The sequence below is a fragment of the Tympanuchus pallidicinctus genome, unplaced genomic scaffold, assembly GCF_026119805.1.
Source record: "Tympanuchus pallidicinctus isolate F22 unplaced genomic scaffold, pur_lepc_1.0 scaffold3, whole genome shotgun sequence".
Taxonomy (NCBI): Eukaryota; Metazoa; Chordata; class Aves; order Galliformes; family Phasianidae; genus Tympanuchus; species Tympanuchus pallidicinctus.
In genome coordinates, this window is record NW_026294747.1 from 22,348,189 (window position 1) to 22,364,200 (window position 16,012).

At 37.0% G+C, this 16,012-nt stretch overlaps 1 protein-coding gene across 32 annotated transcripts in view; it reads right to left on the reverse strand.

Moving 5' to 3' along the window:
• Nucleotides 1-16,012, reverse strand: part of MADD (MAP kinase activating death domain) — a 69,823-nt gene that overhangs the window by 17,089 nt on the left and 36,722 nt on the right. For 13 of the 32 annotated variants that reach the window (XR_008209326.1, XM_052694831.1, XM_052694830.1 and 10 more), the window contains 9 exons: nt 11,457-11,510; nt 8,259-8,356; nt 7,829-7,912; nt 5,382-5,540; nt 4,347-4,455; nt 3,732-3,794; nt 3,231-3,351; nt 2,038-2,143; nt 579-689 (listed from right to left, as the gene is read on the reverse strand). Coding sequence is in view for 31 of the 32 variants with exons in the window: in XM_052694831.1 (XP_052550791.1) it covers nt 579-689; nt 2,038-2,143; nt 3,231-3,351; nt 3,732-3,794; nt 4,347-4,455; nt 5,382-5,540; nt 7,829-7,912; nt 8,259-8,356; nt 11,457-11,510 (905 nt within the window). In the remaining variant the exon portion in view is untranslated. The remainder of the gene's footprint in view (nt 1-578; nt 690-2,037; nt 2,144-3,230; nt 3,352-3,731; nt 3,795-4,346; nt 4,456-5,381; nt 5,541-7,828; nt 7,913-8,258; nt 8,357-11,456; nt 11,511-16,012) is intronic. The other 19 variants (XM_052694829.1, XM_052694846.1, XM_052694840.1 and 16 more) reach the window with 4 other exon arrangements.

Consider the following 16,012-nt stretch of genomic DNA (forward strand, 5'->3'; position numbering starts at 1 on the left):
ACATAAATGAGCAGAGGCAATTTTGGACAAAGCCTTAGGCATGATACTCCAGTAAGTTTAGCCTCAAAAAGAGCAACTATGAAAGTCACTGCAGCACAAAACAACATTCAAGATTCAAGCTGGTATCATGTTCAGTATGTGATAGTGAGGTGTCTATTTCCTATAACTATTAATATTGTAGTGAAATGATCTGTTTTTTTCCCAGTTAACAATAGGAGAATTTAATGCCCTTTCAGTGCATAAAACCAAGCTACAGTCTTAGCAAGAACAAAGGTTCCCAACAATAGTGATATTAGGAAAACATCAAAGTTGCACAGAACTCTAGTGCCAAAATCTCACATTTATACCTATTTGTACTGCAGTTCCGATGGCTGACTACATAATATTATAAGCAGGGTCATACAACTAACTATGGTCTTTATACCATTCATATGAAGGCAGTATTTAATAATCTGATATAATGATTTCTAATATTTTTTTCGTAGTGTTGCAGCTGAGCATTTATAGCATTTTGAATTGTTTTTTCCTCCCTCTACTGAAGCTCCCACAGATGCATCATTCATCATGGTTTCACCTACCAGGTTAGCAAGCTTGTCTAGAATGTCATTTAACTGCTGGCTATGCAACAATCCAATATGTGATTTTCCCATCAGACGACGCACCTTTTTCCTAATATCATTCTTATTCACCTAGAAAAAACATATAAAAAGACAGTTAGTTACTCTTCTCTAATCACAGGCAACTCCCTCTGCCTCCTGAATTCAACATATTTTTGTTTTCATTGCTAACACTGCAAAACAACCCATCTGCAGTTCAGCCATGCTAGGTCCTCCTTAGCCCGGCAGTACCAGCAAAAAAATTGCTCATACTTCACTTTTCCCAACTATAGGACAAGAGACACTACATACAACAGATTTCCTGCCTACTCTTGCACAGCAAAGCAGCAATTTCATTACACCCTACTTCCCACTACTGAGATCAAAATTTCCAATTTCTCCACATTGCCACTTATCAACTTTATTCACTCTCCCCATCTGCATCCACTGATCAAAGTAACTGGTTATTATTACTGCTACTGAAAGTATCACAAGCATGCATGTCCTAATAGCCAAATCTCAGCATTCTTCTGAAATAAAATCATTCCAAGTATACTCAAATTCCACCTTAAAGCTTATCTTCATATTCTATCAGAAAAAAAAAAAAAAAAAAAAATCAATCAATCAATCCTTGTTTCTTTCCCCACTTTCCCCTCCAAAAAATTACATGAAGCAACTTCTCCTCTGGTTGGATATCAGACATTCCTAATCTTTTCACTACTATGGAGTGATACTTCACTTCCTCATATACAACATAAAAAGTTATCAAACTACCACTTATGTATACCCAGTCTGATTCTCAAGGTGTTGCACTAGCAGAATAGTGCACCAAAACTGTTACAGGATTGTCCTGGAAAAGCAAGTCTACATCTAGACAGAAGTTTTATAAGATTGATTTTCCAGTAACTTTCAATGGAAAATTTGCATTATTTCAGAAATAATTTAGATTAAAAGAAAGTTATTAGTAACCACCTACAGTCTTAAGAACATATAAGACAGCCCACTGAATGAAAAAGGATTTCGTAAAGTAACTGCAAGTTTCACATTGAGCTACTGATATGCATATTCATAATCTTTCCATATTTTCCTTTCAACTCTGTCTTCCCCAAAATGAACTGGAATTTGCAGCTATTAGGAAACCAGACTAAAGATGCTCTCTACCTAACTTGTAACTCATATTTCCAAGAGTAAGAATGTCCTCTAGAGGTGCTGGCACAGCTAAATATTTCATAGCTTACATTGCAATGTATATGCATACCTATAGCATAGGACTGCTTAAACTAAGACAACAAACCTCAAAAGACCTCCAGGTTCTAAAACAATTTCCTCATTAAGATCAGATATTTCAACATTATGTTACTATATTGGTTTCAAGACACCACCACCAGAATACATTGGTTTGATATGAGCAGTGATCTATTAAAAAACAACAACCACTCACCTTTATCATAAGCATATAAGCGATCATATTATGCAGCAGCGTAGCCAACAAGCGGTCCTCATCATCCTCCAAACGCTTTCGATCATGTTCTCCCAGGGAAAGATACCTGCAAGAATAGTTAGTTGTGAAGTAGAGCATTTTTCATCCAATTCACTACAGCACTGGCAGGGGACAGAATGATACTTATAAAAAGTGTATGGCAAACAAAATCTTCAAAGACACTAAGCTGAATGGACGTTTTCCAGTACAATGATGCATTCATCTATTAAGCATTCATTCATTATTTAGTTCAAGCAACTAGACTATGCTCAGTGGGAAAGTTCTCAGCAGCCCACTGGTCTTCCACAGTTGCAGCTTCACGACAATTGCTAGAAGAGGAACATATAAATCAGTACAAGAGTTGTCCTCTTTAGAGCTTTGCTTCTGCTATGCAGCTCCATTTAACTCAAGATAGAAGTGTGCAGATCATCTCTTATTCCAGTTGAGCAGACAGATTTCAAACTGCTTATTTTTCCAGTAAATAGAAACCCACTGACTACTTCTGGCTACTTCAGCTAAGAGCTAATTCTACATGATAGCATGGCTATAGATGGCACAGACACAGGTGGTACAAAGAAAAGAGAATGATCAGACTTCAGCATGGCTGAGAAAAATAACAGTAGGCAATAAAGACAGCTTAGAAGTAGCATTAAGTAGTCACACATGTTTCTAAAGAGTTGTTTTCTCACTGTGGTGTTTTCCAGATTTTTGTTTATTTGTAGTACAAACTGTAAAAACACCTATTTACAATTTTGTCTTATGGGAAAGTTGAAAATGCACTTTCTGAAGATATTTAACTTCTTCCAAAACACTGGTATATCCCTTTGTTCCAGAATACATTTGTCTGAACAAAGAAATCCTTTGCTTTATTACCAGTTGAGCCTATTCCACAGTGTGATCAGATTTACCATTACTTCTTTCCCAAAAGATATCATGAGTGCTAAGAGAGACATGTGACAGTTGAAGATAGTATTTCAGTAGAAGGAGATGCTGACCAGCACAGAGACAAAAGGCTCATTTTGGGATAGTCAGTAACAGCACCAAAGTTTACAAAGTGACAAAATAACACATGCTACAGAACTAAAACAATATTATTTCTACTTTGTCAGCCCCGGATGAAATGAGAAAGAAAAGAAGGCCGCTAAGAACTTTACCTGTCAATCATCTCCTGCGGTCCTTGATCCATCCCCATTCCTTCTCTCTCTAACATCACAGCATCCAAAAAGGCATCTTCCCAAAACTGCATCTGGTCCCACAGTGTTGAGCGTTCTTTGCCTAGAACAGACAAAATTTGAGTGTTTATTCCAGGCAATTTCCCTTTTTCTTTTTTTTTTTTTCCCCATATTTTGAAAATGTGACAAGCCAACAAACAATCCATATTAAAAAAGAAAAAAAAAAAAAAAAAAAAAAGGAATAACTTTTAAATCACAAACAAAATCACAACAGAGGAAAAGTGTAAAATTAAAGACAAAACACACTGCTCTAATTCATGACATAATCTTTTGAAAAATTTATACAAAAGAATCTCTCATCCCTGTTCTGTAAGAGATATACTTTCTTCCATATACTGTTAAACACTTTTGGAAGCGACGAATATTTCACACAAACACAAATCATGGCAAACACACAGACAAGTGGAAAGATGAGATTATTACTCATAGAGAAGGTTTCCATTGCAGCATCCTCTAACTGGTCCCAGACAGATCCTTTATCCCTACCTGTATCATTCCAAGTGGGTAGGAAGAATGAATAGAAAGAATGAAAAACAGAGGAAGAAAGAGCTCTTGATTAACAGCAAGTCCAAGTAAAATACATTACAAACAAAACAAAACAATATACTGCTAATTCAGGGATGCACACTCTAAAACCATTAAACTTTTGAGTTTAGTAGCCTTTTATTTAAAGACTTAAACTTAAGGAACTTTTCTTAAAAGATCAGCGTTAGATTATAGTTTTCCATGCATAGCTAACTAAATTCCTTCCATCTTCCTTCCAACAGTATGAAGTATTCTTACTCAAGAACAAGAGCCTTGTAAAAGCTACACGTAATGCAAAGTACACCACCCTCCCATCTTCACTTATTCAATCTCCCCAGCAAATCCTTTGCTTTACTCTGTATGTCCAAATGGACTCTCCTATTCTACCAGCACATACAACAGGGAGTAGTTTAAAAAAAATAATTCTCTGGGAATGCATAAATTCCAGTCTGCCCCAGACATGACTCCAGCTTCAGTCTAAAAGATCCCCTTGCTCCCTCAAAAATAGCTTACCCAAAAGGCCTTCATAGAGATAGACACGCTGGTTCCCATCCTCTGGACCTTTCCCTGGAGTACTGCCTTTGTTCTCCTTTACATTCTGCTTCAAGTTATGAGACTTTGCCTGAAAATAATATACGAGGTGTCAGACATCTCTGCAACCTGCAGGGCTGTTTCTTGCAATATACTGCTGCACTTAACAACTTGCAAGTTATATTTCGTGTACACTTTTCCCACAAATGTTTCCCAAAAAAATGAAGTTATTTTGTTAAAAAATTTTGGTGGTTGTTTAAAATCTGAATACCTACATGGTAAAGGCTTTTACAGTTCAGTGAAGATTATAACATAATGAATGCAATCACACCAACGTTTAGATACTGCTAGTTGTTGTCACATACAGTTGACATCTTGACTTAACTAAGTCAACTAATATGATTGCTTTCTTTGTAAGATGTATATTAAGAGGTTATACCAATAGTCAAGAACTTTAAGAACAAAATATGCTCTACGAGCATTTGAATTTTACTGCATACATATCTTCTAGTTAGGAAAAGATAGTTAAAAGTTATGATTAAGCTTCAGGTACTATTAATGTTGTTAAAAAACAGAAGAACTGCTAACTTCCATCATCATAGGCTCATCACTTTTTTGTATCAAAGAGCTGCTCCTAGCAAACAGGCTATCAGTTCCTTTTAGTTAATTAAAGTCAGACAGTGCTCTTTGACCTTTTTGTTTGTTTGTTTCTGAAGGGGAATTAAATGTCAATTTGGTTGAGAGTAACATCAAGCAAGGGTGAAATTAAAGATTGCTAGAGCCTATAACATGATGTGGAACACAAATCTACTGTACTCAAAGAACCACATATTGCACAGGATATGAAGAAAGGCACACGGATCTAGTAAAAATGTAATCCTTAATATTTTGGTATTGTAAATAATTGTTGATTAATCCTCCAAAGAGAATCAAATGCCCTTTTTCAAATACACACTAAAATTAAAATGATTACTGGGCAGGAATTTTAAAATAAATAAAGGTATGCAGCATTCTTACAAAAATAGAGCTAGTAGCAGAGTTCGTCTCAATTTCACTGTCTGACACAGTGCCCCTGGATCCTGTCAGATTGCCTCCATTTTCCACACTTGGGCCATCACCAGCATTGCTACTCAAGTCACTGTCTGCTCCTAGTGTCTCCCCAGAGCTGTTACTAACCTGTGGAGAAAGATAAAGCCATTATTCCTCAGTCGTCAAGACAATGCAGACAGAAAAAGTTGTAATTTTTTTTTTCTCTTACAGCATAAAATAATGAACGGTACCAACTGAAGGCCACCTCTGCCTTTCCTTTTTCAGTGATACTGTTCTCACTCAAAGTCCAGTAAAAGACTAAGAGTCCTTCAAAAAAATCCCAGAAGTGTTTAGTTTGGAACAGATCTGTTAGGATGTTATGTTACATCCCCCCGGTTCAAGCAAGGTCAGCTAGAGGATGTTGCTGAGAACCATGTCCGGAGAGGTTTTGAAAATTTACATGCATAACTATTTAATAACCTCTGTGGGCAAGCTATTCCACTGTTTTACCACTCTGACAATATTTTTTTTTTTAAAGTATATTCTGTTCAGATGGAATTTCCTGTGCTTTACTTTTTGTGTTGATCACCTCTTGTCCTAACAGTGGTTGCTTTTGAGAAGAGTCTGACTCCACTGTCTGCACTCCTTCCTGTTTAGTATTTATACACATTGATAAAAACCTCCCTGTGCCTTGCTTTCTTCAGAGTCCCAACTCTCTCAGCCTCTCCTTATATGAAAGATGCTCAGTTCTTAATTGTCTTTGCTGCTCTATGCTGGACTGCCTTCAGTGAAGCTGCCCTTGTATGGGGAACCCAGGACTGGACATCCCGCTAAAGCGGAGGTAAGCAACATCATCCATTACTCTCCTCTCACACACTAGGTTAGTTATCCCACTGTCTGAGTTAACAGCTCAGATAAGCATAATTGCCCCTTTGTAAATCCATGCTGACTACTCTCATTTGTATTCTCATCTTTCATGCATTTGGAAATGCTTTACAGGAGATTTTTCTCCACCTTCTTTCCAGGGTCTGAAATGATGGTGACCAGGCTGTAGTTCCCCTATCTCTTTTCTTGCCCTTTTTGAAGGCAGGAGTGATGCTTGCTCTAACTTCTTCCTCAGAAATATCTCTCAATCACCATGATTGCTCAGAGACAACAGCATCAGCCAATTCCCTCAGTGTTCATGGCTGGAAACTATTAGGCCCCATGGACTAATGCATATCCAGTTTATTGAAGTGTTCCCTAGCATAGTCATCTCCATCAGTAGTAAGTCTTCCTTGCTCCAGCTCCAGGCTTCTTCAGATCTCATAGGCCTGGAATTCCTAATGGGTAGTTTTACTGGTAAAGACTAAGGCAAAATAGGAACTGAGTACACCAACCTTTTCCATTTGTCACCAGTTCCCCTGCCCAATTAAGTAACGGGCCCAAGCTTTCCCTAATTTTCCTCTTGTTGTTTACAGACTTGGAGAATCCTTTCTTGTGGCCATTCACATTCCTTTCCAGATTTACCTTCAGACTCCACCCCTGCGAGATGGTACAGCAAGTCTATATTCCTCCTGGGTCATCTGCCCCTGCTTCTACCTGCTATGCATTTCTGTTTTACGCTTCAATTTAATTAGGAGTTCCTTGCTTATCCATACATGTCATGTGTTGCCTTTGTTTGATTTCCTATTTGTTGGGATGGAACCTTCTTGAGCTTGAAAGATTAGATCCTTGAATACCAAACAGCTCTTCTAGACTCCTTTTCTCTCCAGAGCTACATACCACAGACAATAATTTCTACGTCCAATAGAGAAGGACAAAGTATTATTCTTGTTACAGGCTGGGAAGAGATTATGGAGAACTAAATATTCACAGGTATGCAGCAGTTTAGAGAGAAGAGAACCCAAAAACAAGAAGGAAATTCCTTGAAAAATGCTGTATCAGATAACATGCAGCAGGGAGAAGTCTTTTTTGTTGAATGCATTTGTATTCCTTTTTCTCTAGGCCCTACAGCTGATCAGAAGAAGCAGACATATTTACACATGGTTCAAATGGCATAAGGTAATGTATCAGAAAATTATTTCTTGCTTTTAATGCATCAAACAATCTATTTTTTTTTTCCTCTGGCTACAGTCTTTTGAGATAATTTGTATACAACTAAGTCATATTTATAAAAGAATTGCCTGTTCCATAAATACGCCAATATGCAGGAATACATAAACACAACAAGTATCATATATGTCAGATGCAATCTGCTAGTAAAACAATGCACATTCTGTCAGATAGACATTCGCCACCCACTCAGAGGCTCTGGACAGAGACAACATCATAGGCACAGTATGTGGTGTCTGTGATAGTATGCAGTCATACCGTACACAAAACATAAGCATGAAATGCTCTTCACTTTACTAAGAAGTGAATCACATCAAGATTTCACTTTGGGTATACCCTACCACTGTGCTAACTTCAGAATCCTGGCTGGTACTTCGGACCATTACTGATGGTCCTCCGCTGGGAACAGAGTCAAAATCACTCTTCTGCAATCAAAGACACAGAGGAAAGAAAGGTCGTATCAGTTTAGTTTTGATCATCACAGAAAAACCACCATCTCCCATTCCATTGGGATCTTAAACCACATGTGATATGCTTCCTTGACTGATTAAGACAGATAAACAGAAACTACTGATTGCAAGTCAAAAAGGTAATGGGATTTTACAATTGAAGAGTTAGCAAAGATTAGTACCCTAAGGGAAGGGAAGAAAAAATTTTTCTAGATGAGCCTTGCAAGAAGCCTCAAACTATACAGGTTTCCCACAGGTAAGCAGCAAATAGAAAAATCTTCTATCTTGTCACATAAAAAAACCAAGCAAAGGAGCCACTGACCTGAGAACCTGAGGCCAAACTGAGGCCACTGTCTGCACTGATTTGGGATTTTTTCTCATCTGTTTCTCCCAAATCAAAATGTTTCACACCTTCTGGCCCTGTACAAAGGAAAAAGTAAATCATTATTTTATCAAGAAAAAACAGTACAGCAGAAGGCAGGTGACAGACTGAAAGCAGGAACAGTATCAAGAAAACAAATTTACATTCTCATTCTTGCATGTTTTTTGTTTTTTATTATTATTTCTTGGTACTGTTAACAAGAAGGCCAGCAGAACACATCTGCCATTCTTTGAATTTCAAATATTCCAAAGGCATAGCACAATGTGACTGTTATTTAACAGTACCTTTGTTAGTCACTCAAGAGAGAAAAGACAACATAGAAAGGTTAAATAGCTCCCAGTTACAATAACACATGCAGAGCAGTTGCCATTCAACTCTAGGAAGCCACTTCCTTAATTCTTGGAAAAAATAAAGGATACTTAATTGCTTGAAGTCACTATCCCTTTTAGAACAGCTAATTTGCTGAGTGCCTGCAATTCAGTTTGTTGGACAGACCGACTATTAAGGCAATAACGAGGCAACACATCACAAGAACATCATTAGTGATAATTGGTGTTACATCAGTAAGAATATCAAGGAAGAAGCTCGCATGATGCTGAACTTCATAACATGTGCCAATTATGTGACAAATGGCTCTCCAGAGTTGGCAATCACATAGGTCAGTAGTGAGAGAGAGAAACAACAAGCCTTAAGTCATGCATTCATAAACCCACCCAACTGAATAAACAAAATAAAACCATAACAATACAAAATAAAAAGACAGAGAGAACTTTGTGTTCTATTTCCCATGCAGCTCGGGAATCACATCATCTATTGTCCTTTGATGAGATGGCAGAAGGAAAAGAATGATGGACAGGTAGAGCCTGAAAAGAAATTTGGATAAGCACTGCATGAAGTAAGTAATGAGGCAGGAAAAGAATGTGTTATAGACTGTACACAAATTATCACTAGTCTCAGAAAAGGGAAGAGACTGCAACACCTCTGCCATATCCATATCTGCCAACTATTCAATAAAAGAAAGACATGATCAGCAGCTGGAATAGTTATATTACATATCCATGAATATATCCAGTATCTCTAACCAAGCAATGCCACAATCTCTTATAATCACTAATCACAACAACCTGGGAATCACGAACATGTCTGTATTATATGTAACATTAGAAAGGGCAAGACAGTGAAAAGGAAAGAAAAAGGCAAGGGAGGAGAGAGTGAGAGAGAAGGATAATATACAAAGATTTGTGGGAGTGAGCTTGAGATGGTATGTAAACTCATGAACAGCAAAGCCATAAGGGGGCTATGCAGACCATAGTAGCTTCCTACTCAAAAACAAACTGTCCATGTGAAATATTTTAGATAATTTTTCCTCATTTATTATAGTAGTCTGTCTGTAAAACCTTATGCCCTAGTTACTGCAAATTGAATTGTGAAAGACTAAGATCAAGGAAAAATTCAAAGCTGAAAAATAAACTAGAAACATCATTTACTGAATTTGGAATTTTATTTTCTATTGAAATATATATTATTCACTTCTAGAAGTCTATGTCCAGCCATTCAAACAACCAATGTTTCCCATCCTGAATAATGGCGCAGGAAAAGTTTTATATCTCATTAGCACAGTAGGAATACTAAACTTCAGCTGTATGCTCTAAGCAATGCAAACAGTTCCCTGTCCCAACACGTATTTCAGATGTACTTCTGGCAATTTGATCTTTAAAGCAGGTGAAACTGACTGATGCAGGTCAGGTGTTTGCCAGCTATGGGCAGTAACAGTAGCTGAGTTTAAGGAGTACAATAACCACAATCATGCTGTTATCACTGCCACTTTACAAGCACTTAGGAACTTCCCCTTCCCTTGTTCACAGAACTGTGTACCTATTTCACATTTAAATAACAACAAAAAAACCCACAAGCAAACAATTTATATCCTCCAACATTGAAACCTAACTGAAGGGCCCAACCTGGGAGAGTACATGTGTGCATGTGCTGTGCCTGCTGCACACACACTCCCAGAAAGCAATTCAAGTCTCCAATGTAGTACGTTGCAGCCGTGCCTCCACTTGCCCTTTTCACTCTAAACAAACCCCAGATGCTGCAAGCACTTAACTGAAGTTTAACTGGAGCACCTGAAACATAGGAAATCCAGCCCTACCACCCATGCATATTAGCTATTAATCTGCTCCAAACTTCAGTCTGCAAAAAGGGGCATTAGCTCTGCAAGGCAGATATTACACTCATAGTTAAAAAACACCTATCACATCATGGTTATTATAAATTATGTTTGTCCTTATGCCCTATGTCCCTATTTGTAACAGTGATAACCAAACCAGCAAAACCTGGTACCATAACTGCAGATAACACATATGCATATTTCAACAGATGTTAGCACTATTGTAGATTTAGACTGCTATTTAGATTCTGTAAACAGCCTCAGATAACTTTACTCCTCCTTTAATGTGGTGTATTGAAAAAAAAATTCTTGTTGATTCCTTATTATTAAGGAATTTAAGAGGATTTTCTCTTAGAGCCATCACTAAATACAATTCTTCACATACACCTTCTCTCTCCCCCTCTAAATTACTTCTTTGTCACAGACTGATTGTAGTCAGAAACTGTTCTTGGTTGAAGTCAGGTAACAACACTGGCCATCCCAGGATTTGAAAGGTCAAAGAATTTTTCATTGTAGTAATGTTCGATCAAACCATACATTCATGGCAAAGACCTGTTTAGCAAGAATGGTCTTTAAGCAACGAGTTGGAATGCTTTGAAATCCTTCAGTATACATCTGATACAGTGAGGACACAGAATAACAGAATATCTGCTTCCTCTACTTTTTTTTTTTTTTTTTTTTTTTTTTTTTTTTTTTTTTTTTTTTTTGTAGAAGGAAACATTCAGGGAAAGAAAAGAAATAAATTAAAAAAAGACAAGACATTTGAACAAAATTTCCCCAGAGCAAACTGATCTGTTTGGACTCCTCTATAAAGCAAGCTTTCCTGATGGACTTCGTCTTTTACCTAATTTTGTTTTGTGGGTATAAAAATTGTGTGCCATAGATGCAAGCTCACCCCGCATCTGGGGAGTTGGCAGTTATGGGGGAGGCTGTGGGAGTCAGTTTTCTATGTTTTATTATTTCCTTACTCGTTTTTTCCAAAGATTTTTGCTTTTTCATTTCCTGGTGCTTGTTCCACAATTCTACCCAAGATGCATTGAAAGCAGGAGAGAAAGAGAAATAGTCAGCAGCTAGTCAGACAGGTGAAAATGGGGACAAAACTTGAAACAAAAATCCCACCCTCTTCATCTCAGAAAAAAAAAATATAGAAATTTATGATAACTACTGGGTGCAGGGTTAGTTAACACCAATTTACAAGAAATCAACATTAGGGTATTTGAGAACTGTATCATCTCTCATTTACAGAAGTCAAAAGTTAGAGATGATTTCATACAGTGAATCAACTGTGCAAAAACAGCTATTATGAACACATACAATGCAATTCATTACCTTTCCTGAGAAAGGCCTTTAAGACTATCAGATATTTCATCTTCCAAAATGTAGGTATCACAATAGTTCTAATTAACAGCAATGTTTTTACGTTTCTAGCTTGTTTCATTGAAAGGAAAAGACACAAAAACAGCAGCAGCAATCCCAAGAAAACCTAAACTGTAGGTTAACACAATATTTAACCAAAATTATATATTGAAAATTATCACAAAGTTCACAAGTACAAGTTACTTCTGATCTGACAGTATTCTCAATAAATTCTTGGCTCTGCCTATAAAAAAGTCCTACATTACAATGAAGAACTTTTCTTCATCCATTTCTTCACATTACGTTATGAAGAAAGGAAATCAGAGAAGAAGAATAAGCATGATAAAAATCAAGCTTAACATCAACTTTCCAAATTCTACTGAGGTCACAGCAGTCCAAGCCAAAAGATTCCATAAGAAGACAAAATACAAAGATAAAGGAAAAAAATCTGGAGTCTGCATGCACTTCTTTCATTTGAAGCTTAACCCTAAGAAAAATTAGTAATGAAACACTTGCACCCTTCCAGCACTTGCACTCTCCAGCTCTCTGAAATGCACTCATCTGCTCAGAGAAATCACATAATTTCAGGTGCTCGCCCACTGGCAAAGGAAACACTACAAGCTGGCATGTTGAATTAAGCCTGAATGCAAGCAGGGTTAAAGCTAGAACTGCTACAGGGGCAGATAACTCCCAGATAAGTCACAAAGGGAAGGAAAAAGCAGCATGATATTCTTCAGCTGCTCTTCAAGGAAACTTCCTGAGCCTAAGAAGCGACTGAAGGCACGTCAGGAATCCATTCCACTCTGCAGACGAGCAAAATTAAGGCAAAACAGCCTCTAAAAACGTCTATTTAGAAAAATATCTACTGAAAATAATTAAAAAAACCCATGGTTTTATAGGCGTGGAGGAAGGCTTCAGACTATCATTAAATGTTGTCAGGAGTATGGTAACTTCAGCAAGGGAGAAGAAATAGAAAGATGCCTGCTAGCTGATTGATATCTACATCTGCTTCATGATTGATGGATATTCCTTCAACTTTCATAATCACACAGATGAATGAGAAAATTATAGATCCAAACAGCATCCTATAGGCATACCTAGCTGAATATACAGTGAGTTCTGGCTTTTTGAATTCTCAGACTATGTGGTTTTATGCTAAAAACCACCAGGCTGATAGCTATGATACTTAGCAATAAAAAATTTAGCTGATTTGCCTGTTAATCCATCATTAGAATTACTCTGTTTCAAAGTTTAATCTACGTCATAGGAATGTTTGAAAGTCTATACTGAATCTTAGCGTATTAAAGACAGCATTTTCCTCTCACCTGCTCTGTAAAAGAGAAGAAAAACACCACAAACTTATAGGATATAGAATACTACATCTATGGCTGTTAAACAAGCCCAAACAAAACAGGACAGCAGAAGAATTTAATGCTGACAACAACATTTTCTGTTTCAAAAAATTGTCAATATCAAGTGATGTGAAAGTATCAAATAATTATTTAAAAGTAGTAATGGAAACTTATTAATATTAGTAGTATTAATTAATATTAATATTAGTAAATATTGAAACTTCCAATGTTTAAAACAAGCATGCAGTAAAACCAAACCTACCACTAACATAAAGGGGGCAACCACTGGCTCTCAAACTTAAGGCCACCAGTGTCCAAATAAAAAGTTCAACACTATGGTGATGACCAAAGAACCCTGGAAGCAAGCAAATAACTGGTGATCTCTTTGGAAAGGATCAGAAACACCATATTCACAACAAATTTCTTAACTAAGCAATTAGACACTGAAGAAAAGCAAAGAACTGGTCTTCAAATGACAAAATTTGTCACTGTTTCCCTCAAAAATAAGAATATTGAATACCAATAGCCTTTACCATTTATAATGGAGCATCCTATACACTTCCATTGTGTACAACTGGCCAGGACCTTGCTGAAAAATAAATAAGAAAAGGGGCTTGAGCAGGAACAGATTTTCACCCTGAACTTCTGAAAACACAGTGAACCTCCTGACCATGGTTTCCGTAGTACAAAAAAGCTACACAGATTTAGCTACTGTAATCCTAGATCCCTGAGACCTAGCTTAACTGCCACATTAACACTTACTGTATGCACAGTTACTGCAGCTAGTGTTATGCATAAGTTTATTCTATCAAGCTGATCACATACTTCTCTTTCTGTTATTTCCTCCTTCAGACTAGGTCGAAAGAGCAACAACCCTAACTTGCATTTTGTCCACACAATACCAACAGATTCATTGAGAACTTCAGCTCTGTATTTACAACCTGAGACTGTAAATGAATAAATAAAGGCTTCCTGTATCAAGGAACTGCCAAGGTTGGGAGGAACACTTGGAGATCATCTAGTAGAACATTCCTACTCAAAGCAAGACCGAAACAACAGCAGGATGCTCAGGACTACTGCTATCTCAGCAAAGTGTAAATGTTTACCAGATGTTTCCTCCCTGAACAAGCTAGTTTGACTGAAGAAAGCCTGCATTTCATTCCAGAAATAATTCAGTCTAGCCACGACCAACTCTGGTTCTGAACATCCAAAGTGTTAGCTCACACAGAAGCTTTCTTAAACAAAAAGCCAAACAGCTTTAAATGATTTACTGGAACACAAGAGGAATTTCTTTTACTTCCAGATCCCAAGAGGCAGATGAACATAGATGTTACCTTTTTTTTACAGAAATTAAGATTGATTTGCATACTCTTTCATGGTCCTCAGTAACAGATAAAACCAGTTAGATAAGAACGCATCAGAAAAAAAAAATGAGAAACTCTGATCAGATTTGGTGAAACTGTACTTTTCTTGTAGCCTAATTTCATAGAAGAAAAGTGGAAATCATCAGAGCATCAGAACCACCATAAGGAATTATAAGTCACCTGTTCTAGAACACTAAACTGCTTAGGCGAATATTCTAGCAACAGCATTATCAGAACATACAAAGTAATACTTCTTTTGCAAAGGAATTCCTATAACGCTTCATAAACATGAACTGTCTGGTCCCTATGATTTCTGCTTCTATGAAGTTTTAACCTCATCTGAAAGAAAGCAGAAGTCTGAGCAAGCCAATCTAAAATCTCTTCATTCTTGAGAAGAATGGTGGCCTACAGACTGTTTTATTCTTAATGAAATAAGAAGCATTCCTCCTTTTAACTATTCTACTGAAAAGAAATTCAGTCAAGTTCCCCAGAGTAAACCAAATTGAAATGCTGGAAATTTTAATCTTATAGCTTCATAATAGATTTCCAAATACAGCCTAAGACTGGTTTCTGAGCTTTTGCCTCCTTAGATTACCTCTTGAAACAAGAAGGCAAACCAAATCAGAGGCGATCAGTATCAGTTCAGGATGATTTAACAGCAGATAGTCTGCAATTGTAGGTATACTTAAAGTACATAAAGTTAAGAAAATGTCTGCACCCTTTCTGCCAAATAACTATCCAATACACACATTCCCTTATTTTGTGTCATTTACTGGAAGTACAACCTCCCAGGAGAACACTGCTTTCAGAAAATTAATCTTTCATAGAATGAAAAATGAAATGAAATTTTAAATGAAAATTCAGAAGTTATTTTAAACAGGCTATAAGCAAGGCTAAAGTGTATCATGATATTTTTTGAGTCAGTGAAGGATTTTCCTCACATGTTGATGGTACACCTACCTATTTTGCTTTCAATCCACAGAAGGTTGGCTCCAACCTGAATATTTTGTTCTTTTTTTTTTTCTTTCCTTTTTTTCTTTTAATGTATAAAAAGCCCTTTTAGCTAAAACAATCTAAAGTTCACCTTTTTTTCCCAGATATAGGCAAAAACTCTTATGCCATAGGTGGGATAGTAGGAAAATTTCTACTGAACAGCCTAGCAGATGCTGTTTAGAAGGACAGGCATTCTATTTGATGTTGCATAGAAGGAAGATCCATCAGTCTTGCTCACTGAAACTGTAACACTACAATTTAAACCTTTTGGCAGTTTTAATTATTCAACAGATAGGGGAGAGATCCTGAGTCCCAATTCTATCAAGACGCCATCTAAATAATATAGATTAAGTCAGCAATAATTACAAAACTTCCGTTTCATGTGGTCTCTTCCACTGTAGCCCTTTCCAAAGTCCCCTGCTCATTTCCCTTTTTGCCATTTTCTGCTACTTAAAAACA